Source organism: Miniopterus schreibersii (genome assembly GCF_964146895.1).
Source record: "Miniopterus schreibersii genome assembly, chromosome: 3".
In the NCBI taxonomy this organism is placed as follows: Eukaryota; Metazoa; Chordata; class Mammalia; order Chiroptera; family Miniopteridae; genus Miniopterus; species Miniopterus schreibersii.
In genome coordinates, this window is record NC_138103.1 from 12,602,293 (window position 1) to 12,629,659 (window position 27,367).

At 43.2% G+C, this 27,367-nt stretch overlaps 1 protein-coding gene across 2 annotated transcripts in view; it reads left to right on the forward strand.

Annotated features, from left to right (window-relative positions):
* Window positions 1–6,658: 6,658 nt before the first annotated feature.
* DNAJA3 (DnaJ heat shock protein family (Hsp40) member A3) overlaps window positions 6,659–27,367 on the forward strand; it is a 29,481-nt gene continuing 8,772 nt past the window's right edge. Inside the window, exons 1-10 of one of the 2 annotated variants that reach the window (XM_081133809.1) lie at window positions 6,659–6,909; window positions 11,335–11,468; window positions 15,442–15,525; window positions 16,478–16,678; window positions 17,662–17,814; window positions 22,638–22,785; window positions 23,823–23,887; window positions 25,399–25,527; window positions 26,021–26,136; window positions 26,911–27,008. In XM_081133809.1, the coding sequence (XP_080989935.1) occupies window positions 6,699–6,909; window positions 11,335–11,468; window positions 15,442–15,525; window positions 16,478–16,678; window positions 17,662–17,814; window positions 22,638–22,785; window positions 23,823–23,887; window positions 25,399–25,527; window positions 26,021–26,136; window positions 26,911–27,008 (1,339 nt within the window). In that variant the 5' untranslated portion in view covers window positions 6,659–6,698. The remainder of the gene's footprint in view (window positions 6,910–11,334; window positions 11,469–15,441; window positions 15,526–16,477; window positions 16,679–17,661; window positions 17,815–22,637; window positions 22,786–23,822; window positions 23,888–25,398; window positions 25,528–26,020; window positions 26,137–26,910; window positions 27,009–27,367) is intronic. The other variant, XM_081133808.1, reaches the window with a different exon arrangement.

Consider the following 27,367-nt stretch of genomic DNA (forward strand, 5'->3'; position numbering starts at 1 on the left):
TATGTCACTTCATTGTTATCCCTGAATTCATTTTTGTTTTTTAATCTACCATTATGTCAGATGGGCCTAAGTGGGCACAGTTAGCAAGTGAGAAAGTCTTTAACCCCTAGAGGTAACAAAGGGACATGCCATGGGCTAAATCTGGTCCACAGACACGTTTTAGTTGGTTTACAGTGTTTAAAAAATTGGGACATTTCAGCCCGGCTGGTGTTGCTCAGTGGTTGAGCACCGGCCTAGGATCAGGGAGCTCGAGGTTCAATTCCTGGTCAGGGCACATGCCTGGGTTGCAGGCTCGATCCCCAGTGGGGAGTGTGCAGGAGGCAGCTGATCAATGACTTTCTCATCATTGATGTTTCTCTCTCTTTCCCTTTCCCTTCTTCCCTCTGAAATCAATAAAGATATATTTTTTACAAATTAAAAATAAAATTGGGACATTTCTGCTGTGGCTGGCATGGGTCAGTGGTTAGAGCATTGGCCTGCACACCAGAGGGTCTTGGGTTTGATTCCAGTCAAGGACATCTACCTGGGTTGCAGGTCTGATCCCTGCTTCCAGTGGGGGCATGTGTGGGAGGAAACCAATCCATGTGTCTCTCTCCCCTTCCCCCTCCCTTCAATTCTCTAAAAAAAAAATCAATGGAAGAACATATCCTCACTCCTCTGGTGAGTATTAAAAAAAAAATTGAAACATTTCCTAAAAGTTTGGATTTCAGTGTCTCTTGAAAAACAAAGATTTGGCAATGGTGGGTCCACAGCCCCACATGGCTAAAGCGGGCTGGAGCACCCATCACCTTTAAAGCATGCTTTCCCATTTACTGCAGTCTCACTGGTCCCTGTCATCATGTACGTGGCCACTCCATCCTTACACTTTATCTGCCTGGCCCTGGTACCTGGGTTAGTGACCCCTGATCTTCTCTCCCAAGAAAGAGAGAAGCCATAACCTGGCTGTGCTGGATCATGTGACTGTTATTTCCACAAACTAGGGGCTAGTAGAAGCAGAGTTGGAGAATGTCCTTTTCCCCATTCCCACAGTGACCAACCTGAGTTCCATAGCAGGGAACAAGGAATGGCCAAAAGGACTTGAAGACCCAGAGAGTGATCATCTCACAGGTCCCCAGATCCATTCTGGCTGGAGAGAGTGATTCTTTCTAGTAGAAAGTTCAGAGCTCTAAAGCTGCTGCAAACTTGAGCAGAATAAATTACTTCGTGAACTGCAAAGTTGAACTGAAATCCTTTAAGATACCTTCTAGTCCCATAAGCCTATGAATTACCAGGTTTGTTCCTTTATGTTCCTAGTAATTCTACTTCACTGTCTCTAAGAACCCTGGAGGACACCTTTCAACCCTAAAAAGCAGTCTATCAAAAGATGGATGAAATGCCAGCAATATGAGGATGTCTGGTAGCTTGGTGCATGGTAGGATGATTTAAATTTCACAGGGCCTGTTTCCAAGAGTGATTAATAACAAACAAAAATTTAGAAGGCCATTGTACTGAAGTCCTCATTCTAGAAAATTCAAAGCACTTCATGTAACTGAAGGAAGAAACATTAGCAGAAAGAAACATGACCAACAAGGCCTGGCCGATGTGGCTAAGTGGTTGAGAATCGCCCCATGAACCAGGAGGTCACCAGTTCCATTCCCTATCAGGGCACATGCCTGGGTTGCAGGCTTGATCCCCAGTAGGGGATGTGCAGGATGGATGTTTCCATCCCTCTCCCTTACTTTCTCTTTAAAGTCAATTAAAAAAACAAAAAAACCCTAAAACATATTTTAAAAATGACCAGCAAGGTGCAGGGCGCCAAGGGGTTGGGATAAAAAAAAAAAAGACTGGCAAGGAAGAAGAGGGCAAAAACCCACACAAAAGAATCAAAGTGTAAGGATGGAGTGGCCACTTACAAGGTGACAGACACCAGCCCTGGCCAGGTGGCTTGGTTGGGATGTCATCCCATACACCAAAGGTTGTGGGTTCATTTCCCAGTCAGGGTACATGCCTAGCTTTCTGGAGCACATGCGGGAGGCAACCAATATGTTTCTCTCTCATAGTGATCTTTCTCTCTCTTTCTCTCTCCCTCTCTCCCTTCCTCTCTCTCTAACAATCAATTAGAAAAACATATCCTTGGGTAAGGATAAAACAAAACAAAACTATGACACCAAAGAAAAGACATTTTATGTAGGATGTTCCCTTAATCTTCTCTCAAGTCCGTGGTTTCCACAGATCAGAATTTTTGCAAGAGAGGGATGGATGAAGCCAGCTTCGATGCCAACAACAATTTCCTTAGATTTAGTTATCTGCCCCTGAAATGGTTGTTTGTTAAGATGCACATTGAAAACATTTTTATAGGTAAGCCCTGCCTTGTTCATTTCATGAGCTGGAACAGAAAGGCATGTGCAGTTATCTCGGCACAGGAAACAACTATGCAACAAAATACATTTCAAAAATTGGGGAAAACACGCATAATTCTCCCTTGCCAACATGGCTTTGTTGTTTCTCAAATGGAGGTGTACCCATGTGTTCTTGGGGATCTGAAGTTTTACTACACCTAGTGGTCTTTTAAATTGTTTTTATTTTAATTTTTATAAATATATCTTTATTGACATCAGAAAGAGGAAGGGAGAGGGAAAGAGAGATAGAAACATCAATGACAGGGTCGTCATTGATTGGCTGCCTCCTGCATGACTCTCTCTGGGAACTAAGCCAGAAACCCAGGCATGTGCCCTGACCAGGAATCGAACCGCAATCTCCTGGATCCTAGGCCGGTGCTCAACTGCTGTGCCACGCCTGGCCGGGCTATTTTGTTTTTAATCTTAACTCAGGATATTGTTTTTTTAATTGATTTTAGAGAGAAAGAGAGAGAGAAACATCAATGTGAGAAATGGATCAGTTGCCTCTCATATGCGCCCCAACTGGAGATCAAACCCGCAACTTTTTAGTGTACGGGACACCAAACAAACCGAGCCACCCAGCCAGAGCTGTTTTGATTTTTCTGCAGTAACTTGCAAAATATTTTAACAGAAATGCAAAATGATAATTCACAACTAAAGGGCAGTTTCATATAAAAGACCATCCTTTTCTATGGTGATGTTTTTCACATTGGAATCTACTGATTGCCAGAGGATCCAGAGAGTTATTCTCGGCATCTCTGATTTTTTTTCCCCCTGAAAAAAGTTCCTTTCATTTTTCAGGTTTGCAAAGCATTAAGTTCAAGCCTAGTTTGGGCAGAATAATATTTAGCTTCAAGCTAGAGCCACCTGTTTGGTAAAGGGCCTTTTAGGAAATCATTAGCACAGAAAACTCAGGCAACTGAGGAGAGGATAGTTCATCTCCTTCTTCTGCAGGGAACTGCAGACACTGCAGATGTTATGTCCAGGAACATCTGTGCTACACATTTCACACCCCCTTGGAATCAACCCATACTATCTTAGGGAGGAAAGGAAATTCTACAACTAGAGAAATTGTGAGCTAGCTTTTATTGCTTCTCAAGAGACTGGCTGAGAACCTTCGGCTCTCCCTGAAAGGGCTCCTCACATGGGGAGGGGAGCACAGCCTTCCCACGGTTAGCCATGGACTTGGCCAGTCCCATTGTACCTTGGATGGGCAGTATCTGCAGGATATTACAGGGTAGAGCATGCTTAAAACTTCCTACTAGCTCTCACAGATCTCACTACCTCAGGAGAGCAGCAAGGGTCCAGTGGAACATTAAAATGAAAAGTGCAGAGGGGGAGCCCTAGCCAGTTTGACTCAGAGCGTGGGCCTCTGGACTGAAGGGTCTCAGGTTCAATTCTGGTCAAGGGCACATACCTTGGTTACAGGCTTGATCCCCTGGTCAGGGAATGTGGGATGCAACTAATTGATTCACATCAATGTCTGCCTGTCTGTCTCTCTCCCCTTTCCACTCTCTGAAAAGCAATGGAAAAAACATCCTCGGGTGAGGATTAAAAACAAAGCAAAATAAGTGCAGAGGGGGGAGACGCTTGAGAAACCTGTGTGTCTTTGGCAAATATTTGTTTTTCCTTAAAATTTTTAGCTTTAGACTGGAGAACGGGGTGGGGGAAGGGAGAGGCACACGCCTGGGAGTGTGGGTAGGTGTGGCCTGTGTGCACATTCCAGTTTTTGCCTACAAGCTTGGGATGGGTCCATTAGTAGCCACCATCATCCACTCCATTCCCTTGGGGTTCTCTCCTTCCTAAAAGCAAAGAATAATCAGCTTTCCTGCTATCCCCTAAAACAAGAACACACACTCCCTTTTCAATGTGAAGGATTTTTACTGTTAATAACTATGGGGACTGTACACCTGAAATTAATATAAAATAATACTGAATGTCAACTGTAATTGATAAAAATCAAAATCAAAATCACCATGGGGAAATAGGTGGGGGAGGGGGAAACAAAATACAAAAAAAATGAGGAAGTTTCAAAACTGACAGTTTTCATATTGGTGAGCTCTCCTCTAGTTCCTCTCACTCTGAGGCGGTAAATGCAAGTCCCTTTGCCTCATTCTCAGCTTTTATTCCTGAAAGTTGCACTTCTCAACCAACACCCCCCACCCCCACTCTTTCCCCCTAGGTTTTGGGCTCCCTGTGGGAAGTAACTGTGGTCTGAGTTCTGCTTGGTATTCTCAGTGCTTAGCACAGAGCCTGGCACATAGGACTAACATATGTTGAGCATTTACTATGTGTCAAGTACTATATGAAGCTTTCACATTGTTATCTCACTCTTCAGATGATCCTTTGAGGTACTGTTATATCCCCTTTTTAGGGAAAGGAAACTGAGGCATAGAGATAAAATAAGTTGCCCGTGGACACCCAGCTGGTAAGTGGCAGAGCTGGGATTCAGTCCAAGCCAGTCTGACTCCAGAGCCCATACTCTTAACCACTATGCTGGAAACATTTAAATATTGGTTGAATATACTGAAAGAGCTCTTTTACCCATTTTCCACCCCATGACCCTTTTCCTTTTTTCTCTAAAATGTCCCTTGCTCACCTCAGTGCTCTATGTTCCCTAGCCCAAACTCTCCTTGCATGTTACAATAGCTTTGTAACTGTTCTTCACTGGGCCAGTGTGTGTGTGTTTTAAACTACTTCTTTTTTTTTTTTTTAAATATATCTTTATTGATTTCAGAGAGAGGAAAGGAGAGGGAGAGAGAGATAGAAACATCAATGTTGAGAGAGTCATTGATCAAGCCCGCAACAGGGCATGTGCCGTGACCAGGAACCGAACCCTGATCGCCTGGATCCCAGGTCGATGCTCAACTGCTGAGCCATGCCTGGCCGGGCTAAACTACTTATTTTTTTTATTGGTTTTAGAGAGAGAGAAACATTGACTTGTTCCACTTATTTATGAATTCATTGCTTGATTTCTTATATGTGCCCTGACTGGGGATCAAACCTGCAACCTTGCTGGGTCCAGAGGACACTCTAACAACCTGAGCTATCCAGCCAGGGCCTGGGCCAGTGGTTTTTAAACTACTTTGAATCTCAGAGCCTGCGGAGAATTCTATTGATGAAAGCTATGGATTAACATAACATACACAAAAATTTAGTGTACAATGGGGAGAGGGCCAAAGAGAACAGATCATCTTAAAACCATCCATGAACCCTCAGGTTCACTTTCTATTATTTGTGGTGATGGTGCGAGTGTGAAAGCTAAAACTCCTTTGCAAGACTTACCAGGCAAGGTTTACCTTTCTGGCCTCATCTCCAGTCCCACACGCTAAGGTTAGGGCTTAAGCAAACAGGGCAAGCACTTTCCATCTCTAGACATCTGCTTTTGAACTTCTTGCTACTTGGAATACTATTCTCCACCACGCCTACCTGACCCACTTCCTATTACTGTAATGTTACCTCCCAGATGCCTTCCCTGACACCCCCAACCCCCCAACCCCCGAGAAACCCCTTCACCTGTGTGCCTGCAACCTATTACATACTAGATTGCAAAGATCACGTTATGTTAGTTGCTGAAGAGCCTGTCTCTCTCGATTCATCGTTGTGTGCCTCCTGCGCAGGGATGGTATGTCATTCCCCATCGTATCCCCAATATTCTAGTACATGCGTGACAAGTAGATCATCAAGTTTATTAAATTTGTTTTGGGGGAGCTTGGCTCTTACTCCGCGACCGGCAAGTTCACTACAGGTTTGGAGACCAACGTGCTTAGGAGAGACCTGAGCGACCGAAGTCCGCCGCGTGGGAAATCAGCCAGAGAAAGTGAGCCTGAGGACAAGCTTTGGGAATAGAGACGCCGCCCCCTTGTGCAGGCACCGGCTTGAGTAACGCTCACGCAAGAAGTTGTCAGGGTCAAGAGGAGGGAAGTCCGGCACTGCATGCTGGGATCGGCGACAAACGCCGCTTGGACACGCCAGGATCTGTAGTCACTTGCCGGACACCTCAAACCAGTTAGATTCAGCTACATTCAACCACGTCCTTACTCAGATAAGGTGCAGTCGTGATCGTCCAGCACATAACTAAGAGGTTCTCCCGGGCAACTCTATCTGGTAGTACTCTTCACAGCAAACCTCATTTCAGCGTTGGCTCCCACGAAAGTGCATTAGGTGCCGCTGCGCGTGCGCAAAGCTTGTGTTCATGCGCGCGCGCGTAGCCGGCCCCCGCCTCCACCCACTTCCGGACGCGCCGGCGCTGCGCGCAGGAGGTGTCCTCGCGAGGCCTCTTTAAGACGAGTGGCGCAGGCGCAGTGTCCCCCGGCCAAGATGGCGGCGCGGTGTTCCACACGCTGGTTGCTGGTGGCAGTGGGGATCCCTCGGCCGCCGGCAGCAGCGGGGACAGGGGCCCGGCCGCCCAGGGGGGGCGTGGTGGGGGCGTCGCTGGGTCGCAAGCTGAGCATTACTGCCTGCGCGCCTTCCCTGGGAGCTCGCGGCCCAGGGGCACCGCTGACATTGAGACCCGGTGTCAGCCTCACAGGTGAGGGCAGGCTTCGGCGCCCGAGTCGGGGCTCCAAGGCCTGGAAGGGAGTGACTCACCTCGCTCCAGCTACGGGAGTAGCGGGGTGAAGGGTGTTTTCCGACGTGTGTGCAGAATTGCTTGGGGAGACGGGCAAGCAGGAGGCACAGAGGCCCCACTGACTACCCAGAAGCGGCGAAGGAGGAATTGCTGCATGGAGCTCCCGGCGGCGGGGGTGAAACTTCCCGTAGGCCCTGAACCTTCACCTCTGTGTCAATATTTCTGGAGGCCTCTCCGGCCTGCCGCTGCTTCCTATCCCTATCCCTATTCCTTTCTCTTCGCTACACCTTCTAGCCTGTAGCGGAAGGGAAGAGGTCATTGCCATTCGATGAGCATCTGCTCTTGTGCTAGGCACTTTGTACCTCATCTCGATTCACGGTAACAACCCTACAAGGTGGGAATTGTCATCCCTATTGTAAAGATTGGGAACTTGAGGTTTTAGCAGAGGAACTGCCCTGCCCCAGGCCATAAAGTTAGATTAAGAAGAGTTTTCCCAAACCCAGAGCTGTACTTTCATAGCTTTCACACTTTCCACTACGTGGTGTAAGTTGAAGGTTACGCTGAATAGTCTATTTTAGAAGTCCTTAAGTTGGTAACTGTAATAAAAATACAAACATTTATTGAACACTATGTACCAGGCATGGACATTTCCATGTGATAGACACTGTTATTCCCTTTTGTAGATTTAAAAACTGAGACTTAGATGTTAAACAATTTGTAGATTGTCACAAAGGTAAAAAGTGGTAAAATCTTGATTCAAAACCTGCTGCTTACTTCATAGCCTGGGTAATAGTGAATTAATATTTATTAAACCTTTAGGTGCTTAGCCATGATAATTTTTCATGTTGTGTGTTGGATGGCTTCCATTATCATGAGAGAAGGAAGGAGGAGTCATTGAACAAGGATAATGCCTGAATTGTGCTAGTTGTTTCTGTCCCCTAGAATTTGTGCAAGATATTTAAGCTATCTGTAATCTTACAAAGGTGATTAATTAAAGGGTCCTGACAAGATAATTTCCTATTGGGTTCCAGTTTTGTAATGCTGTCATTAAAGTATTAGTAATTGTGATTACTTTGTACAGTGAGCAAACTCACCTCCACCAGTGTGTGTGTGAGTGAATTATTTAATCCCTTTGAGCCTCTTTCCTTAACTGTGACATTTTACTCATTCGCACTACTTAGCTCCCAGATACTTAGTCTGTCATATACTTAGTCTGTCATATGCCATAACCACTGTTCTAGGTACTGGGGATATGAGATTGGCTGTGATTTTGGTCAAGTGATTCCATTTTTTAATTTTGTTTCTTCCACCTGTATTTCCTCGGGTGGGGCAGTAGTCTGCTCAAGTTTCCACGGGATTACTTGGAGTGATGTCATTCTGTGTTTCTCAGTATGAGCAAAAATGGTCATTTTTAGCTTTTGCTAACATTTTCTAATGTCTAGCTAACTTTGTCCATACTACATTTGTACAAATTTGGGGAGCATTTTTAATAACTGTGTGTGTGTGAGAGAGAAAGACAAGCATTAAGTACTGAGCCTTGTATGCGGCCAGTACTAAGGAACTGCAGTCAGCTATCCTTTTCTCCCAAGAGAGCCCATAGCCCAAGATGGGCATGGTTTGTATCAGGTGAGAGGTAGCATCCTTCAAGGTGCACTCTGAAGTCATCAACTTAGCTCCCAAATACTGTTCTGTGATCTCATCTCAAATCAAGTAGTATAATTAAGTGACATGAAAACAACACTTTAAATTCAGCTTTTCTCCCAAGCACAGAAAGAAGGCAGTTGTTTGACATTGTGCTGGCTGAAGGCTAATCCTGGGTTATTCTAAAAAGGACCAGATATTTATTGGTCATATCTTGGGGAAAATCTGCCTAATAAATGAACTCTTCCTAATTATTGCTAATCATTGATACTTTTTGGAGACACCTGACTAAGGCTATCCCTTATCTTTCCCCCTTCCTCCATATGCTTAACACCCTGATTGTCTTTTGTGCTCAGAGTAATTTTAAGTAGTGTCCCAATCCTCCTTGTTTGTTTGACAGCTCTTCATGCAAACCTGATCACTTGGAGTGGCTTCCTCTTGCCCTCAGTATAAAAGCCATACTCTTAACATAGCTCAAAGGCCCTTCTGTTTATTTCTAGACCTCGTTAATCATCATCTCTAACCACCCCTCTGCCATCACCACAACCACTACACACAGGCTGGAGCATGCACTTGCACACACACAGTCTCCAGTCTAGTATAGTACCTCCAGTTCCTAAATGCACAGGAATGAACCACTCCATCTAAACCAAAGGTGATCATATGATTTAGTCACCATCAGGGCACCTTTGAAAGTAAAAGGGCATGCTGTTGCAAATAATGTCAGGATGACCTGTGTAAACCTGGATGGATTTAAACTCCTCCTTAGTCTATAGTTTAACAGCAGGAGCCTTAGAAGACCTTCCCTGAACTTCTTAGATTGTGTTGCCAGTGGGGCGATTTTGATTTTTACCCTCCAAGGGGTGTTTAGTAATGTCTGGAAACGTTTTTAGTTGCCAACTTTAGGGTGGGAGAAGGGGTGGGTGATGCTACTGGTAACTAGTTGGCTAGGTGCTGTAAAACATTTTATAATACATACTAGGTATATTAATTTGCTAAGGCTGCCATAACAAAGTACCATTAACTGGGTGCCTTAAACAACAGAAACTTATTTTCTTTTTTTTCTAGTTCTGGAGGCTAGAAGTCCAAGGTCAGTGTTTTGTCAGGATTGTTTCAAAGATCCTATCACCAAATTCAGCCACCTTCTGAGGTGCTGGAGGTTAGGACTCCAATTTAGGAATTTGGAGGTGGAGCTCACATTTTGGCCTATAACAATAGGACAGTTACTACTTCCCTGCCCTTCAGAAATTGATCCCATCCTCCACTGCGGGGAGGTTAAGAAACCCTGTTTCAGTGATCCTTTTGTGTATTTTCACTGCTTGTCTGCGTGCTAATATATTTTCACACACTGCCTTCCAGACTCCCCTGTGGGACTGCCGAATTCCTTAGAGTCATTGGCTTTGACTCTTACTCATCTTGTATTCTCAGTGCCTAGTACAGTGTTAAGATCTCGAATAAATTAAGCTCTGGGAGGGCAGTGCCTTTGAATGTCTTGCTGTCATATCCCCAGCATGAAGCCCAGTGTCTGGTAGGTGCTCATTGAGTATTTGCTGAATTAATAAATGGCAAATATTTGTAAGTATTTGCTGAATGAATGGTGAATACAGAAGCTCCTCCTCTACAGGCAAACGTTTGACTTAAAAACCTGTAGCTGCCTCATGATCCTCATTCTTTTTCTTAACCTTCCTCTTCCTTCTGACTTAACTTGCCTCCCCCTCAACTTTGGCCCCCCTTTCTTCCAGTTCTCACAGGATGGGTTGGGCATTAGGAGGCAGCACTGGAAATTGTAGATCAGCTCCCCTGGCTTCACTTTGTGACAGTGAAGTTAGCACTCTGCTTCGTGCACAAAGGGCAGTTGAGTAGGTGTGTCTGTTGGTCTTTCCTCCTAGCTGCTGATGCAAGAGGCCCGAAAGAAGGCAGGGCATATGGCCACCTGCCTTTGATTGCTTTCAGGTTGTCTGCTCTGTGGTAAACAGAGGTTCTGGCACAGGGCCTTTTAATCTTGTGTGTCTATATATATGTACTGTTTTTAGGAGAAGAGGGGGTCAATGCTTTTATCAGATTCCTTGAGAGACGTGTGACTCTAAAGACTGAGAACCATTTTGTTAACACAGTGGTTCCCACACTTGAGCATTCAACGGGATCATCATCTGGAGGGCTTGTTCAACAGGGCCTGCTGGGCCCCACCTTCATAGTTTCTGATTCTGGTCTAGGGTGGGGCCTGAAAGTTTGCATATCTAACTGGCTGATGCTGCTGGTCCAGGGACCACACTCTGAGGACCACCCCATCCTCTAAAGCAGTTATCCAAGATTGCCTGGTAGAGGGAAAGAACTTGGGGAGTTGTTAAGCATTAAGTAACACAAAGTGTATGAAAATACCTGGCATGTGGTCGGTTCTCAAGCAGTGTAATGGGACCTAAGTACCTTTTTAATCATCTCCAGGTGCAGTCCCCATCTGGGGTACGGTTTGTTTGGTAGTTTAATGAGGCTACATCGGTAGTTTAATCCAGCAGGATCAGCCCGTCTCCCCAGTTTTATATTGACCTGTTTTATATTTTTTGTATACAGTGGCCTTAGCCATTTTTGAAGTGCAGTGAGTTTGGTCTCCGTTGGGCTTGGAGGAGAACAGGCCCTAAAGTTGTGATCTATTTGCTACTTCACAGGTATAACGGGGCTAGTTTACTCACAGTTTCCTTTTGTTGAGCATATTCCCAGAGTGATTTTCTTTCCTTTTTTCTTTTTTAGGAGTAAAAAGTTACCCTTTTGTTTGTACTGCCTCTTTCCACACAAGCACCCCTTTGGCCAAAGAGGATTATTACCAGATATTAGGAGTGCCCCGAAATGCCAGCCAGAAAGAGATCAAGAAAGCCTATTACCAGGTCTGTATGGACAAGATTGGAGAAGGAATACTATTGATCTAGTCTAATACTGATCAGTGCAGTGTGTGTATGCCCATACGTATAGGACACAGGCAGCTGATAGTATAGAATGAGATGATAAAGATGGGCTTTGTTGGACTGTGCTTTTCAGTGCATGATGTTGTACCTATTAATGCTTCAGAAAAGAGGAGACAGAACCAGAGATTAAAAAAATCTTTTTCTACAGCTGTTTTTGTACTTAAATTTATTCTGCACTGGCTGAATCAGTAGGCATGCTGGTTTAAGTTTTAGGTAGTCATTCTTTGTATTCAGATAAAAGTTTATGGACTTAGAATTATTTTTTTCTTAACTCAGAAAGTGTGAAATTCCCATCATTATATCCCAGAATGTATTAGGGCTAATTGGTAAAGTGTCATGTGTGTTATCTAGACCAGTGGTTCCCAGATTTTTGCTCTGATCAAAAATTAAAAATAAAAAATGGCACCAGTGTAGGATTGCCAGCTTTTGTATTTTACCTAATATAAATGTTAAAAATAACAAGCACAGTCCATTAATGTCATTGGTAAAAGAGCATCTAAACACCATAAAAATAGGAAAGCCATAATATCAGAATAAAGAAGAGATCTTTAAATTAAATATGAATTAAATGCAAAAATAAATCACCTTTATGAAAAATTTACTACAAGATTGTTTAAATTAAAAAAAAAAAATTTGTGGGTAAGCAAAAACTTTGTCCAAGGCCAATATTTGTGAACCAAGTACTGAACAAACCAGACCTAACAGCTTATGGCTTGGATGGCTTCTTCCTCCTCTTACTTTTTTTAAAGTGTACAGGACACTGGTTTTTAGTATATTTAGAGTTGTATAGTCATCATCACAATCAATTTTAGAACATTTTCAATTCAAAAAGAAACCCCAGCCTGACCATTGTGGCTCAGCAGTTGAGCATTGACCTATGATTCAAGAGATTACTGTTGGATTCCCAGACACAGCACATGCCTGAACTGTGGCCTCGATTCCCAGTAAGGGGCATGCAGAAGGCAGCTGATAAATGACACTCTCATCATTGATGTTTCTCTCTCTCCCTTCCTCTCTCTGAAATCAATAAAGATATATTTAAAAAAAAAAATTTTTTTTAAAGAGTTTAATTTTGGGGGAAAAAGAAAAATCTGCTTTCTATCTATGTATTTGCCTAGTCCAGACATTTCATAGAAATGAAATCATACAATATATAGCCTTTAATGACTGTCTTCTTTTACTTTAGCATGTTTTCAAGGTTCATCCATGTTGTAGCATGTATCAATACTTCATTCCTTATAATGGTCAAATAATACTCTATCACATGGATGTGCTACATTTCATTTATTCATTCATCAGTTGATGGATATTTAGATTGTTTCCACCTTTTTGCTCTTAGGAATAGTAGTGCTGTGAACATCCATGTATAATTTTTGTGTAGACATATGTTTTCATTCCTCTTGGGTGTACACACACACACACACACACACATGGGTAGAATTGCTGGGTCAAATGATAATTCTGTGTTTAACTTTTCGAAGAACTGCTAGACTGTTTTCCAAAGTGGATGCACCATTGTACATTCCTGCCAGCAGTGTATAAGGATTCCAGTTTCTCCACATCCTGGCCAACACTCTTTTTTATTCCAGCCGCACTAGTGGGTGTGAAGTGGTGTTTTCAGTGTGTTTACTTATTTATTCATTTATTTTAAAAATATGTTTTTATTGATTTCAGAGAGAGGAAGAAAGAGGGAGAGATAGAATCATCAATGATGAGAGAGAGTTATTGATCAGCTGCCTCCTACACGCCTCCTACTGGGGATCAAGCCCGCAACCCAGGCATGTACCCTGACTGGGAATCAGATCATGATCTCCTGGTTCATGGGTCAGTGCACAACTACTGAGCTACACCGGCCAGGCTTCAGTGTGGTTTTTGATCTGCTTTTCCCTGGTGGCTAATGATGTGGAGCATTTTTTCATGTGATTATCAGCCATTTGTTGTAAATGTTATTCAGACCCTTTGCCCATTTTTTTGACTTAATCTTTTTATTTACTGGGTTGTAATGGGATGGGCAAAGGCACGAGGGAAGAACACAGAGATCCTGGCTTGGGAGAATGAATAGCATGTCTCTTTTGAGCTGGAGGGTAAGGTGCCTGATGCAAAGGTGGGAGACTCTTGACAAGATGGAGGCTGTGGAAAAATTAATGGGGCACTTGAGACCCTTAGCAAGTGCTAAAGATTTAATTTAAAAGAGAGTTGGTTCCCTACCTGTTTTTGCTCAGTGGTTAGAGCGTTGGCCTGTTGACTGAAGGGCCCTGGGTTTGATTCCGCCCAAGGGTACGTACCTCGGTTTGATCCCTTGTGCAGGAGGCCACCAATCGATGTGTCTCTCTCACATTGATGTCTTTTCTCTCTCTCCCCCTTCCACTCTTTCTGAAAAGCAATGGAAAAAATATTCTCGAGTGAGGATTAAAAAAAAAAGAGAGCCATTTAAGGTTTTAGTTTTGGAAATAAAAAGACCAGTTAAAACTTTGTGATGTAAAACTGGAAATTTTTAAAAGTGCCTTTGTGGAGCAGTTACTGGACTCAGATCTTGTTAAAGCTTTGTGTGTGTTACATTTAATCCTCATGGTAAGAGGCTTGGTGAGGTTATGACACACATCCAAGGCTGCACAGCTAATACGTGGCATATGTGAGACTAAAACACAGATCTTTCTGACTGTAAAAGGTCTCTCTCTTTTCCTTGTCCTGATCTCATGTGTTCAGCATATCTTATCTTGGAGTTTGGGACCAGTGAATATACAGACATATCTTGCCTTGGAGTTGGAACCAGACTTGCCTTGTAGCCCATTGTAATATATTGGCCATGCTTGAGAACCCCCTCTCTTCCCACTTCAGAGCTTAGCTTGCAGCCTCTGACATGCTTCCATATGCTGGTGTGAGGACTAGCATCTCCAGAAGCAGATTAAGCAGCCAGCTGCTGGCAGCAACAGAGCCAGATGGCCTCACTAGTCACTGTCAGCTTTAAGATTTTGTTTCTCTGCACCTCCTTGTCCTCACATAAGGGACCTGTGATAATCCAGACTTGGAAGGCTCAGGAATCCAGCAAACAATGGTGAACACCTACAAAGCACACAGCACTACTCAGCATAACCAGAAGGTAGCCTTCATTTTATTTATTTTTATTTTTTATTATTTTTAATATAACTTTATTGATTTCAGAGAGAGGAAAGGAGAGGGAGAGAGATAGAAACATCAATGGTGAGAGTCATTGGTTGGCTGCCTCCTGCACGCCCTCAACTGGGGATCAAGCCCGCAACCCGGGCATGTGTCCTGACTGGGAATTGAACCCCGATCATCTGGATCCTAGGTCCATGCTCAACCACTGAGTCACGCCCACCCAGCCAGTAGCCTTCATTTTAGAGCTGCTCAGCACACCTATATGCTCTGGACAGCCAAGTGAGATTTAGTTTTGTTTTTAATATTTAAATTTATGTTTTGAATAGTAATATATTCCCCTCATTCAGAATTCAAAAAATACAAGGTAGTATACAATAAAGGGTCTTCCTCTTTTCCATTCATCCATATCCCTCCTGTAGCAGTGTTACCAGTTTATTGTATGTTCTTCCAAAAATAATTTATATCCATCCAGTTATTTTCCTCTCTTTTTACATAGATGAAAGTGTACCAGATACACTAGTTTATATCTTTCACAGAGCTGCCCAAGTTCTAAAGAATTCGTTATTTTTGGTAGAGATATGTTGTGGTTGAAAAATATGTACAGACCTCAGATTTGAGGACATGATTTATTTTGATGTCTTAAACCTTGTTTTATTGCTATTGTTTGTAAAGTCTTAGACAACTGCTCTAAAGGAGGTAAAATTGTGACTGGTATTTGGCATTTGGTTTTAGTAATCATTTTGTGTCCATAGTAATTTATCATTTCCTCCCATAGCTTGCCAAGAAATATCACCCAGACACAAATAAGGATGATCCCAAAGCCAAGGAGAAGTTCTCCCAGCTTGCAGAAGCTTATGAGGTAATGCAACCCACTGGTGTGTGCAAGTCACTGTCATTCAGCTGCATGCACGCATTGGAGTGTGCTGTACAGGGCAACCTGACGTGTTATAAGGTCCAGTATGAATGCTGTGTCCCCACACCAGATCATCTTGTTAAAGAAAAAAGAGATTCCCAGGTCTCATGCTAGATCTTTCTTGGAATCTCAATAGAAAAGAGGGCCCAGGCTGTATTAACAGAGCTTGGACTTATAGCTGGGTCTGGGAAACCTTGTTGGATTCCACACCTATTTGATCACTCCCTCCTACTTAGGGCATTGCTTTCTAATGGGGTTGGTGGATCCTGTAAAAGTAGAAGACCACCACTGCCCTGGAGGAAATTTTTTTTTTTTTAATCATTGATTTCAGAGAGGAAGGCAAAGGGGGTGGAGAGAGAGAAACATCAATGATGAGAGTCATTGATTGGCTGCCTCCTGCACGCCCCTTACTAGGGATTGAGCCTGCAACCCGGGCATGTGCCCTGATCGGGAATCAAACCTTGACCTCCTGGTTCATAGGTCAGTGCTCAACCACTGAGCCATGCCGGCCAGGCTGCCCTGGAGGAATTTAAAATGTAATCAGAGGGATGGAACACACATGAAACTACTGAACAGTTCCAGAGTTATTTAAAAGTGGACCTTCTTCCAGACTCTGGCCATGCCAAAGGGGTTCAGGATATATAGGATATCATATATCTGCTCTCTGTATGTGTACATTCGCCCCCAACCTTTTGAGAGTAAGTCACCGACTTTGTATCTCTTTATTCCTAAGTATTCCTGTATTTTCTAAGAATAAGAACATTCTTTCTCATAACTACAGTACAATTGTAAAAATCAGAACATTTAATGTTGATACAGTGTCATTGTCTGTACTTGGTGTCTGTCCCTGGGTCTCGGAAGACCGGGGAACGCCTAACTGCTGTCCCTTTTGTGGAAGGTGCTGAGTGATGAAGTGAAGAGGAAACAATATGATGCCTATGGCTCCACTGGCTTTGATCCTGGGGCTGGTGGCTCTGGGCAGAGCTACTGGAAAGGAGGCCCCACTGTGGACCCAGAGGAACTCTTCAGGAAGATCTTTGGGGAGTTCTCGTCATCTTCTTTTGGAGATTTCCAGAGTGTATTCAGTCAGCCTCAGGAGGTAAGCTTATTTTGAAAAACTACTCAAATTTTAGCTTCTAACTGTGATGCAAACAGATTTTGTCAATTTCTGTTTCTCAAAGAATAAAGCAAAGCAGCTTAAATGGAATGATTTAAGGAGGCAGCCATTTTGGTAAGAAATAATTCCAAAATTGGAAAAATCATAGGTAATGTGTACATCTATTTTGACTTGAGTCTTACAGTTGCTTAACCAGGCAGACCCTAAGGCTCTCAGAGTCCATTATTAGGGTGTATTTTATCTAGAGCTGCTACATTATTCCAGGAGAGCTCAATCTAGTAGGGAAACACTCCCAATCCTACTTCTTCCATATTTATGTTCTAATAGACATTGTCTGAGTTGAAGAGAGACGGGGAATGCTTATGATTTAAGTTATGATTGTGTATCATTCGAGCTGTTTCTAAGGACTGTATACAAGTATTATCTGTGAACAGTTTGTTGAAAAAGACATTTTTACAAAAACATTACCTCTTAAAAATCCTAAGGAGCAGGGCATAAACAGAAAAGTATGTCCCATCTATTCTTACTTGGCAGAGTACAGGTAAGTATAGCAGTTACAAAGTAAAGTAACCAGGGAGGGAAGAAACGAACAGGCGAAGCACAGAGGATTTTTAGGGCAGTGAAAATACTCTGTATGCTCTTATAATGATGTATGCCTGTCATGCATTTGTCTAGACCTATAGAACGTATAGCACCAAGAGTAAACTGGGCTTTGGATGATTATGATGTGTAGGTTTATCCTTGATAAAAAATGTATCACTCTGGTGAGTGATGATGATGGGAGAGACTGTACATGAGTGGGGGTAGAGTGTATGTGGGAAATTTCTATACCTCCCTCTCAATTTTGTTGTAAACCAAAACTGCTCTAAAAAATAAAGCCTTTAAAAGTAAAGTAACTGTGAACTGCTGGGTAGCACCCTCCCCTACTTTAAGAAAGATGACAGGCCATCCATTGATTTCTCTAGTACATCATGGATTTGACATTCAATCAAGCTGCCAAGGGTGTCAACAAGGAGTTCACTGTGAACATCACCGATACCTGTGAGCGGTGCAACGGCAAAGGGAATGAGCCCGGCACCAAGGTGCAGCACTGCCACTACTGCGGTGGCTCTGGCATGGTAAGAGGAGTTAGAGCTGCCCTTTCACCCCCCTCACTTCCCACCTTCCTGGGAACTCCCACCTCATGCCCATCCACACTTCCCACCATTCCTTTCTTCTATGCTTTTGTGGATACTTTTTTCAGTAGTACCTAGGGCTTTGAGAATTCATAACGAGGTGGGACTATTTATCTAGAACCTTTTGTATTTTTCCAGGTATGCTCTCTCTTGATCAACAACACAGACAGAGCAAAGAAACTTAGTTGCCTTCTCTAAAAATACACTTTGAGATATTTTGGTAATTTGAATCAAACTGGGGGTTGTCAGGGGACACTTTGCTTGAAGTGTAATTTTTTCTTTTTGGTAACTTGTTGATGTAATTCAAATTTATAGAATAGTATAAAGAACCACTCTCGTATTCTTTTTACTCAGCTTCACCAATTGTTAACATTTTGCCCTATTTGCTCTGTCATTTTTGGTATGCTCATTGCCTCACCCTCTTCCTCCCTATGTATGTATTCTGTTAGTATGTGCATGCGCACACACACATTCCCCCAACCATTTGCAAGTAAGTTGCAAATATTCTATTTCTTTATTCCTGCATACTTCAGTGTGTGTTTTCTAAGAACAACATTCTTTTACATAACCACAATACAGTTGTCAAAATCAAGAAATTTAATGTTGATACAATACCATTATCTGTATAGCATTTAAATTAATTCAAGTGTCCTTAGAATGTCCTACTTTTCCCTGGTTCAGGATCCAAACCAGGATCTTGCATAGCACTTGCTTGTCTTATCTTTTGTGCCCTTTAATCTGAAACAGCTTCTTAGCCTCTTTTTCTTTTATGACCTTGACATTTTTTTAGGATTACAAAACAGCTATTTTGTAGGATTTCTCTCATTTTGGGTTCATACCTCAGAGATATAGTGCCCTTTTCAGTGGATCATGTCAAGAGTCATGAAGTGTCAGTTTGTCCCATTAGCGATGTTACAGTGGATCCCAATCAGGTAAGGTAGTGTTTATGAGGTTTCTCCATATAAAGTTATTTTCCCTTTGAAATTAATAATAAAGTTGTGGTAAGCTTGCATTCCTCTGAGAGAGGGCGCTCTTGGAGAGGATGAGGATTCCTGTGGTACAGTTCCGTGAGCCAACTTACTTCCACTTGTTAGAGAGATTTAGATATCTTTTTTATTGATTGTTTCCAGTTTCCTTTCACTTCTAATGTCCTTTCTCTGAGTCCTTGAATTACTGTGAATTTTTTAAACATTTCTAAAGTGAGCAATGAGGTAAGATAGTAAAACTGAAGTGTATTTCTCTCAAAATGCAATATTTGAGACTGGGAAAAACATTTGCAACACATTTGCTAAAGGATTAATATTCCTAATATTCAAGGGCTCCTTCAGAATAATGAGGAAAAGACCAACAGCTCATTGGGCAAACTGGTTAAGATAAACAGAAGAGGAAAAGCAAGGGACCAGTAAGCATTTCTCACTAGCATTCAGGGAAATGCAAGTGGAAATAAGAATATGCTTTTGACTCATCCTCCAGATTGGCATACATTTCAAAGATTGGTACAGTCCGTGCTGACAAGCCTGTGGAACACATGAGTATTCACATGCCCTGATGGTGGAAGTGGAAACCAACCTAGCTTTTGGGAATGGAAGCTACAGTAGTTATTAAAATTGTATGTGTGCATCTCTCTGTGGGATTGTATCCTACAGACCACACTTGTAAAACAGTACATGTAGAGGTTGTCCCTTGCAGCCTGTGTGTAATAGTAAAGGACTGAACAACCTCAGTGACCATCGGGAGTGAGTTGTCTGAAAAGTCATGGTACATCTATGTAATGGAAAACTACACTGATGGAAAATGCTTTCCCAGGTTATTAAATTATAAAAACAAAACAAAAGCTGCAGAACCGTGTACATAGTATGTTACTTTGGCTTGTAATGCATGTAGGTGGTTTGAAATGTGTCCTTCAAGGAAGATACCTGGAATAATTAAGAGTCAGTAATGGGGGGAGACTCTTAACTTTTCGCTGTACCTCCATTTTTTACTTGAGAATTTTATGCCATGCACACATACTAGCTTTTCAAATAAATGTAATATGCAAAATTTTAAATACAGTAATTATTTGTCCCAGCAATTTGTCCTTTGGGAATCTGTCTCATAAAAAATAAAGGTAGTGTGGCTGGCATGGTTCAGCAATTGAGCATTGACCTATGATCTACTCCATTCAACTCCGGTCAGGGCACATTCCCAGGTTGCAGGCTCAATCCCCAGTGGGGGTCATGCAAGAGGCAACCGATCAATGACGCATCATTGAAGTTTCCATCTCTCTCCTTCCCCCTTCTTCTCTCTGAAATCAATAAAGATATATTTACACACAAAAAAGTAAATAAATAAATAAATAAATAAATAAATAAATAAATATATAAAGGTATCAGCCCGGCCGGTGTGGCTCACTTGATTGGGTGTTGTCGTCCCATGTACCAAGTGGTCGCCGATTCAATTCTTGGTCTGGGCACATGCAGGGTTGTGGGCTTAATCCCCAGTAGGAGGTGTGCAGGAGGCAACCGGTCCATGTTCTCTCTCACTGATGTTTCTATCTCTTCCTCTCCCTTTCTCTCTAAAATCAATAAAAACATTTTTTTAAAAAAAAGAAAGTCTCAGAGCAGCATGTATAATAAACTGATAACATTTTTACTTTAAAAAAGACTATTTTTTGTATAGAAAGAGTGAATTGTAGAAAGAATACCTCGAACTATGAACTTAATAGATTTGGTAACTTTGGGAGTCAAGGTGGGGAGATTAATAACCTTATTTATTATTTATTTAAATCCTTACCTGAGGATATTTTTTCCATTGCTTTTCAGAGAGAGTGGAAGGGAGAGAGAGAGAAACATCGATGTGAGAGACATCGATTGGTTGCCTCCCCCACCTACCCCAACCGGGACTGGAGATTGAGCCTCCAGCCGAGGTACATGCCCTTGGCCAGAATCAAACCTGGGACCCTTCAGTCTGAGGGCTGACGCTCTAACCATGGAGCCAAACTGGCTACGGCAATAACTTTTTTCTTTTTTCTTCTTTTCTGTTAATCCTCACCAGAGGATATTTTTTCCATTGATTTTTAGAGAGAGTAGGAGGGTGGGAGGGAGAGAGAGAGAGAAATATTGATGTGAGAGACAGACATCGATTGGTTGCCTCCTGCACGTGCCCCAACTGGGACCAGGGATCAAACCTGCAACCCAGGTACATGCCCTTGACCAGGAATTGAACCTGAGACCCTTTTGTGCGCAGGCTGATGCTCTATCCACTGAGCCAAACCGGCCAGGGCATAATGTTTTTCTTTATATTTGTGTCCTTTGATTTGCCACAGCAGTGTATTTGATACACATGTATTTGATAATTTAAAAAAAAAATCCAGCCCTAGCCAGTTTGACTTAGTGGTTAGAGCATCGGCCCACCGACTGAAGGGTCTTAGGTTCGATTCCCTTTCAAGTGTACATACCTCGGTTGCAGGGTGGATCCCTGCCCTCCGTTGGGGCCCATGCAGGAGGCAACCAATTGATGTGTCTCTCTCACATTGATATTTTTCTCTCTCTCCCCCCCCCTTCCACTCACTCTCTCTCTGAAAAGCAATGGAAAAAATATCAAGTGAGGATTTTAAAAAAAAAAATCCAAAAATATTAGGTTAAATAAAATGCCAAGTGAGGGGATGATGGGAGTGGCCACAAATCCTAAGGCTTCACCAGCTCTGGCAGGAACTGGGGAGGCTCCTGAAGGATTGGGGGATTACATAGGGGGGGAATAATAGGAGGAGGAGCGTGAGGAGCACTGGTGCCTACAAGAGGAGCTGCTGGCCTCATTGCTACCAGGTACCCATGCTAGGGGGTGGGGACGGTGGGCCGGGACCCTGGGGTGGAGGGGGTAGAATCAGCCCAGTTCTCCTATATGGCCTTAAGGGGACAGAGAGGCCTGTGCTGCTCCTCCCTTGGAGTAGGCAAAATTGCAGGCTCGGTGACCAGACTGGAGGATTTCATTCACTTGTCATTTTCCTCTTTATTTTCCTCTTTTCTCAGCTATTACTTTTGTAATTAGAGGGGAGGTACTCCTTAAAACTTATTTACTCAGCTCTCAGGTGTTTTAGGAACTTTTATAAAGAGACAGTATATCACTTTTCAGTCTCATATAATCAACTTGGTGGTTTGGAATTCAGAAGTCAGTGGGTTCTAGAAAGGCAGATGAACAGTTTGGGCCCATGAACCTGCCTCTGTGTTCTCAGGCAGTATGTTTTAGTGCATATGCACACAGAACATGAGTTGTTGTTTTTTTTTTTAGAGCAAGGAAGGAAGTGAGAGAAAAAAACAATAGCATTGATTTGTTCCACTTATTTTATACATTCAGTAGATGATTCTTTTTTCTCCCCATTGTTTTCATTGATTTTTAGAGAGAGGAAGGGAGAGGGATAGAGAAATGTTGATATGAGAGAAACATCATCAATCCATTGCCTCCTACATGCCCCCTACTGGGGATTAAGCCCACAACCCAGGCATGTGCCCTGACCAGGAATTGAACCTGTGACCTCTTGGTTCATGGGTCAATTCTCAACTTCTGAGCCACACCAGCCAGGCTCATTGGTTGATTTCTTGTATGTGCCTTGATAGGGGATCGAACCCGCAACCTTGGCATATTGGCATAACGCTCTGACTGAGCTACCTGACCAGAGCAGAACAAGAGTATTTAATGAAACATATTGTTTATATTGTGTTCCCGAAGCCTTGGCTGTCAGAGTTTACCTGTTTATTTAAGTGTTCCCTTTTTCTTCTCCTTTTTATCAGGAAACCATAAATACAGGCCCTTTTGTGATGCGTTCCACGTGTCGGAGATGTGGTGGCCGAGGCACCATCATCACGTCTCCCTGTGTGGTATGCAGAGGAGCAGGACAGGCCAAGCAGAAGAAGAAAGTGGTTATCCCTGTGCCTGCAGGTGAGTTCTGGGCTCCTCCACACACAGGCCTGAGAGCTGGACATTGTTTCCTTGTGATTTTGTTGTTATAAAGCCAGTGTTAAAGCCCTGGAATCCCAGGCTGGAGGAGGAACTAGAATCTCCTTGCATTTTTCTTTTTTGCACTAGTTATCCTTAAAATCTACACTTACATTTCACTTTGGGGAGAAGGGACCTGACATTTTCACTCTTCCCCATCTTTAGTCCACAAGGCCAGCATTTGTTCTCACTGCTAGCCCAATCTGCACCACCACCCCTCCTCCTGGACACCGCACAGCCTGTGACTACCCTCCCCAACTAACTCTTGTTCCCAGGGTGCTTTTTCCACAGGGCAGTCTGATCATGCCATTTGCCCCATTGAAGACCATGCAGTGACTCTCAGGGGCCAAGAAAAGACTTCCTCTCTTGGCCTCTGCTGGCCTCTCCAGCCTCCCCTCTTACTAGCCTTCCCTTTGTTACCTGCCCTGCAGCCTTCTCGACTTTCCTGTAGCTCTTTGAACAGGACATAGTGCCTCCCAGAACAGCCTTTGTGTGTGGTCTTCCCTGTGTCTGAAACTTGCTTTCCACCACCTTTTCAGCAGTTAACTTTGTTCTTATGGGCTTTCCCAGGGAAGCTACCTGGAACCCTTCCTGTTCCTTAGATGTATGTTAGTCTGGAGTTGTGACTTTTTCCTTCTGAGAACATGGCTCTATAATGATACATTATTAGTGTTGTTATTTGATTAATATTCATCTCCACTGTTGGACTGGACATTCCCTGAGGCACTACATGGCCCTGGTAAGAGGCAAGTGTTCAGCAAACTTGAATTAATGAATAGAAGGTGCCCTTCTTTGGTTATGAATTATTGTATGGTACACCTTTGAAAAGTTGTACTTGTTGCCATATTGAATAACTGGTGTTCCTCATGAATGAGTAATAGGAATGAGTAAGGCTTTCAGTGGCTTGAATTCAGAGCAGAAAATGCCTTGGGAGACCTTCAAGTAATCATTCTCTTTTGAACTTTTGTTCTCACTCACAGGAGTTGAGGATGGCCAGACTGTGAGGATGCCTGTAGGAAAAAGAGAAATTTTCATCACATTTAGGGTAGGTGCTCTGCATGCACATCCTCTACTGGGGCCTTGCTGTTGTGGAAAAGTGCGGCCGAGACTTCTCGTGGAGAGAGGTGGGAGCTTCATGGGGCATGTCCTGCCATCCGTGTTTCCGAGGGGAACAGTGGCTACCTTGGTGGGGTTATTAAATGTGTTACCATCAAGCTTTTGTGCTAGGTATGGAGAGAAGAGTTGTTTTAGGATGTTTACAAGTTGGGGACAAAAAACATAAAAATACAGAAAATACCTCCTTGTGTTTAATACGTATCAAATTGTTGGTATGGACAGTAAGTCCCAAAGGTACAGTTTTACCTGCTATATATAAGGGCAAACCTAGTTTTCTGAGGTAAGGGAAACCTTAAAGGAGATAGGGGCTTCTAGAGGCAATTCCAGCAGATACATACCTGAGAAAAGCCCACACAGATGCAGCAGGCAGAGGCACAAGGTGTGATAGCCTCATTCATAGTAGCAAGACATTGACAACAACTTGTTGTCCTCGGAGAAGAGAATGGTGGGTGAACTGTGCTGTAGTTGCAGAGGACCACAGAGCAGTCAGAAGGAAGAAATGACCATGTGTAACGAGACTTCTTAGTTACTAAGAGGAGGGAAAGAACAGTGCAAGAGGATGCAAGGAATATAATTTATATAATCTTTTAAACCACTTGAGTTGATGTTATATATTACTTAAGGACATGCAAAAATGTATAAGTTAAAAGATGCTTGTAGGAATGATAAATTCTAAATTCAGCAATGTAGTTAACCCTGGGGGTGGTGAGAAGGAAGCAGGAAGTCTTCACCTGCATTCATAACATCTCATTTGTAGCGTTATATTATTTACTTTGCAGTTTATATACATGTGAAATATTTCATAATTTAAAACAGACAAAATAATCTGAAGGGTGAATATTCTAGACTGAGAAATCAAAGACAAAGCAAGCTGGAAGCCAATTGATAAGAAAAGTTTGGTAAAGAATTCAGCTTTTGTTCCTTTCTAATAATAGAGAAGAAAAAATTGAGAGAGAAGAAATTACTAGAATGCAAGGAATGGCTTTGAGATACAACAAACAGTGCTTATAAAATCAAAATCATTTTAGTGTTGTCAGACTGTCTTGAAGGTAGTTTGTACCAAATGACAATTTGGAAAACCATTTTTGCCTTTGTAGATATATTAGTCTGTGTTCCTCTGTACTTTCTAGTAAAGTAAAAAAATTTTTAAATGTTCAAAAAGCCAATTATACTATATTTCTGTTCATAACTGAATGGCTTGATCTGAGCCTGAGGAAATCTAGGCACTTTTGTATTGCACTATAGAAGTGAATCTGACATGTAACCTGGTGTAGTGTTTCATTTTGGTGAAAGTACGCTCTCTTCCTCAGTGCTATGCTGCAAGCATAGAAGCAGAGTAACATGTGTTAGGCCCTGAGCTCCGGCTGCTGAAACGGACTGATTTCCAGTTTCCAGAAGACCTCTCTGTGTGTAATACCGATCTCTTGTATTTGGCCCTAGGTAGAGAAAAGTCCAGTGTTCCGGAGGGACGGTGCAGACATCCACTCTGACCTCTTTATTTCTATAGCTCAGGCTATTCTTGGGGGGACAGCCAGAGCACAGGGCCTGTATGAGACAATCAACGTGACGGTAAGAGGGCAAGATTGTCTTTGCTACCCTCCTACTTCATTGCTTGCTTTTTTTTTTCCTCTCTGAAATGAAAAATGGCTGATGAGTGGCTAGAACCTGTAAACAACCAACATGTCAGGGATTCGGGGGAAATGAGATTTAGAGGAGGCAGGAGGAATGTCTGGCCATTCCTTGAGTTTGAGTAACAAACTGGGCCTTGAGTGTGTCATCACAAGGGACAGCAAGTCCTAAGTCTCATTCCCTCCTTTGCTTGGCCAAGCAGCAGCCTCAGCAACACATCCCTGTGTTGGCTTTGCCTCATTTCAGGCCTGGCTCTCTGTGCTCCTTCCCTTGGCTCACCTCCCCAAAGTACTTGCCGCTACATCCTTGTTACTGGCTCTGCTCAGGGTGGACCCCAGCTTAGCCAGTTTTCATGTGGTTGTCGGTGGGCTATCTAGAAACCCAAATGGGCAGCTGGAGACCAAGGAAAACCACAGCTTTCCTTTCCTTACAGATCCCCCCTGGGATCCAGACAGACCAGAAGATTCGGATGAGTGGGAAAGGCATCCCCCGGATTAACAGTTACGGCTACGGAGATCACTACATTCACGTGAAGATAAGAGTTCCAAAGTAAGCTCCCACTTAGCCACGGCAAGGCCCGCTGGATCCCTGCACACTTTCACCATCAATCGGGCCAGTTGAGGTCTTTTTACCTGCCAGGTCCTATGCTGAATGTGTCAGTGTGATGGTTTAACACCACCAGACCACCTGGCCCCATTGTGGCTCTGCTGATGAAAATGCTGGGGCTTAGGCAGTTTTCTTCTTTAAATCAATGTGTCCTGTCCCAGTTTTCCATGTGCAGAGTGGACATAATGAAAAAGGTTAACCCCCTTGATTTGGAGAATTAAATAAATAATACATAGGGAATACTTAGCTATTGCTACTGTTGTGTTTATTATTATTATTGCTCTCAGGGTGCTCACATTCTGGTGGGAGAGACAGATATATAATCATGGCACAAGATGTCTGTGTCCTCTGGGAGAAAGGTCCAAGCAGAATGCTGTGGACAACTAGAACAGGCATGCCAAATCTGTTTGGGAGAGCTGGGTTTCCAGCACTCCTTTTAATTTCCTACACACACACACACACACACACACACACACACACACACACTCATAAAAGCTCCCTCCCACCCCAGTAAACTATTTAGCACAGCCACAGTGCTAAAACAACTTAGGGTATTTTAGGAGATTCTTTCCAGAAGCTTTGAGGATGTGGCTTTTTAGGTCAAGTTGTACGCTCTGTCTGGGCCAGGGGTCCCACATTTCTCACACTGGCCCAGGCCTTGTTCTTTAAAGAGCTGCCCAGAAGAGACACTTGACACTGACTATGCTCACTCTACAGGAGACTGACAAGCCGGCAACACAGCCTGATCCTGAGTTATGCTGAAGATGAGACTGACGTGGAGGGGACAGTGAATGGCGTCACCAACACAAGCACTGGTAAGGTCACACTACAGCACATGGGCATCCTTTCAGTCTGTCAGAAGCATGTTGTGGTTTCCACTTGGGGATCTGCATGGAGCCTCCAGAGAGCACAGTAGAAAGAGGGGAGCTGAGGGCTCAGAACAGCCAAGTTACTGCAGAGCACAGCTTTTCCTTTCTCTGTGTTAGAGAGTACTGGATTGCACCCTGCTAGATAGCAGCCCTGTGTCACAGAGAGCTGCTCTTCTGAGTTCTATCCTTGGTTCTGCCACTTGCCTTGTGACCTTGGGCACACCACCCCATGAGAGTTCCTTGTAACAGCTTAAGAAGATGGATTGAAAGGCTTTATGTATTTCTGACCCAGAACACTTTGCCAA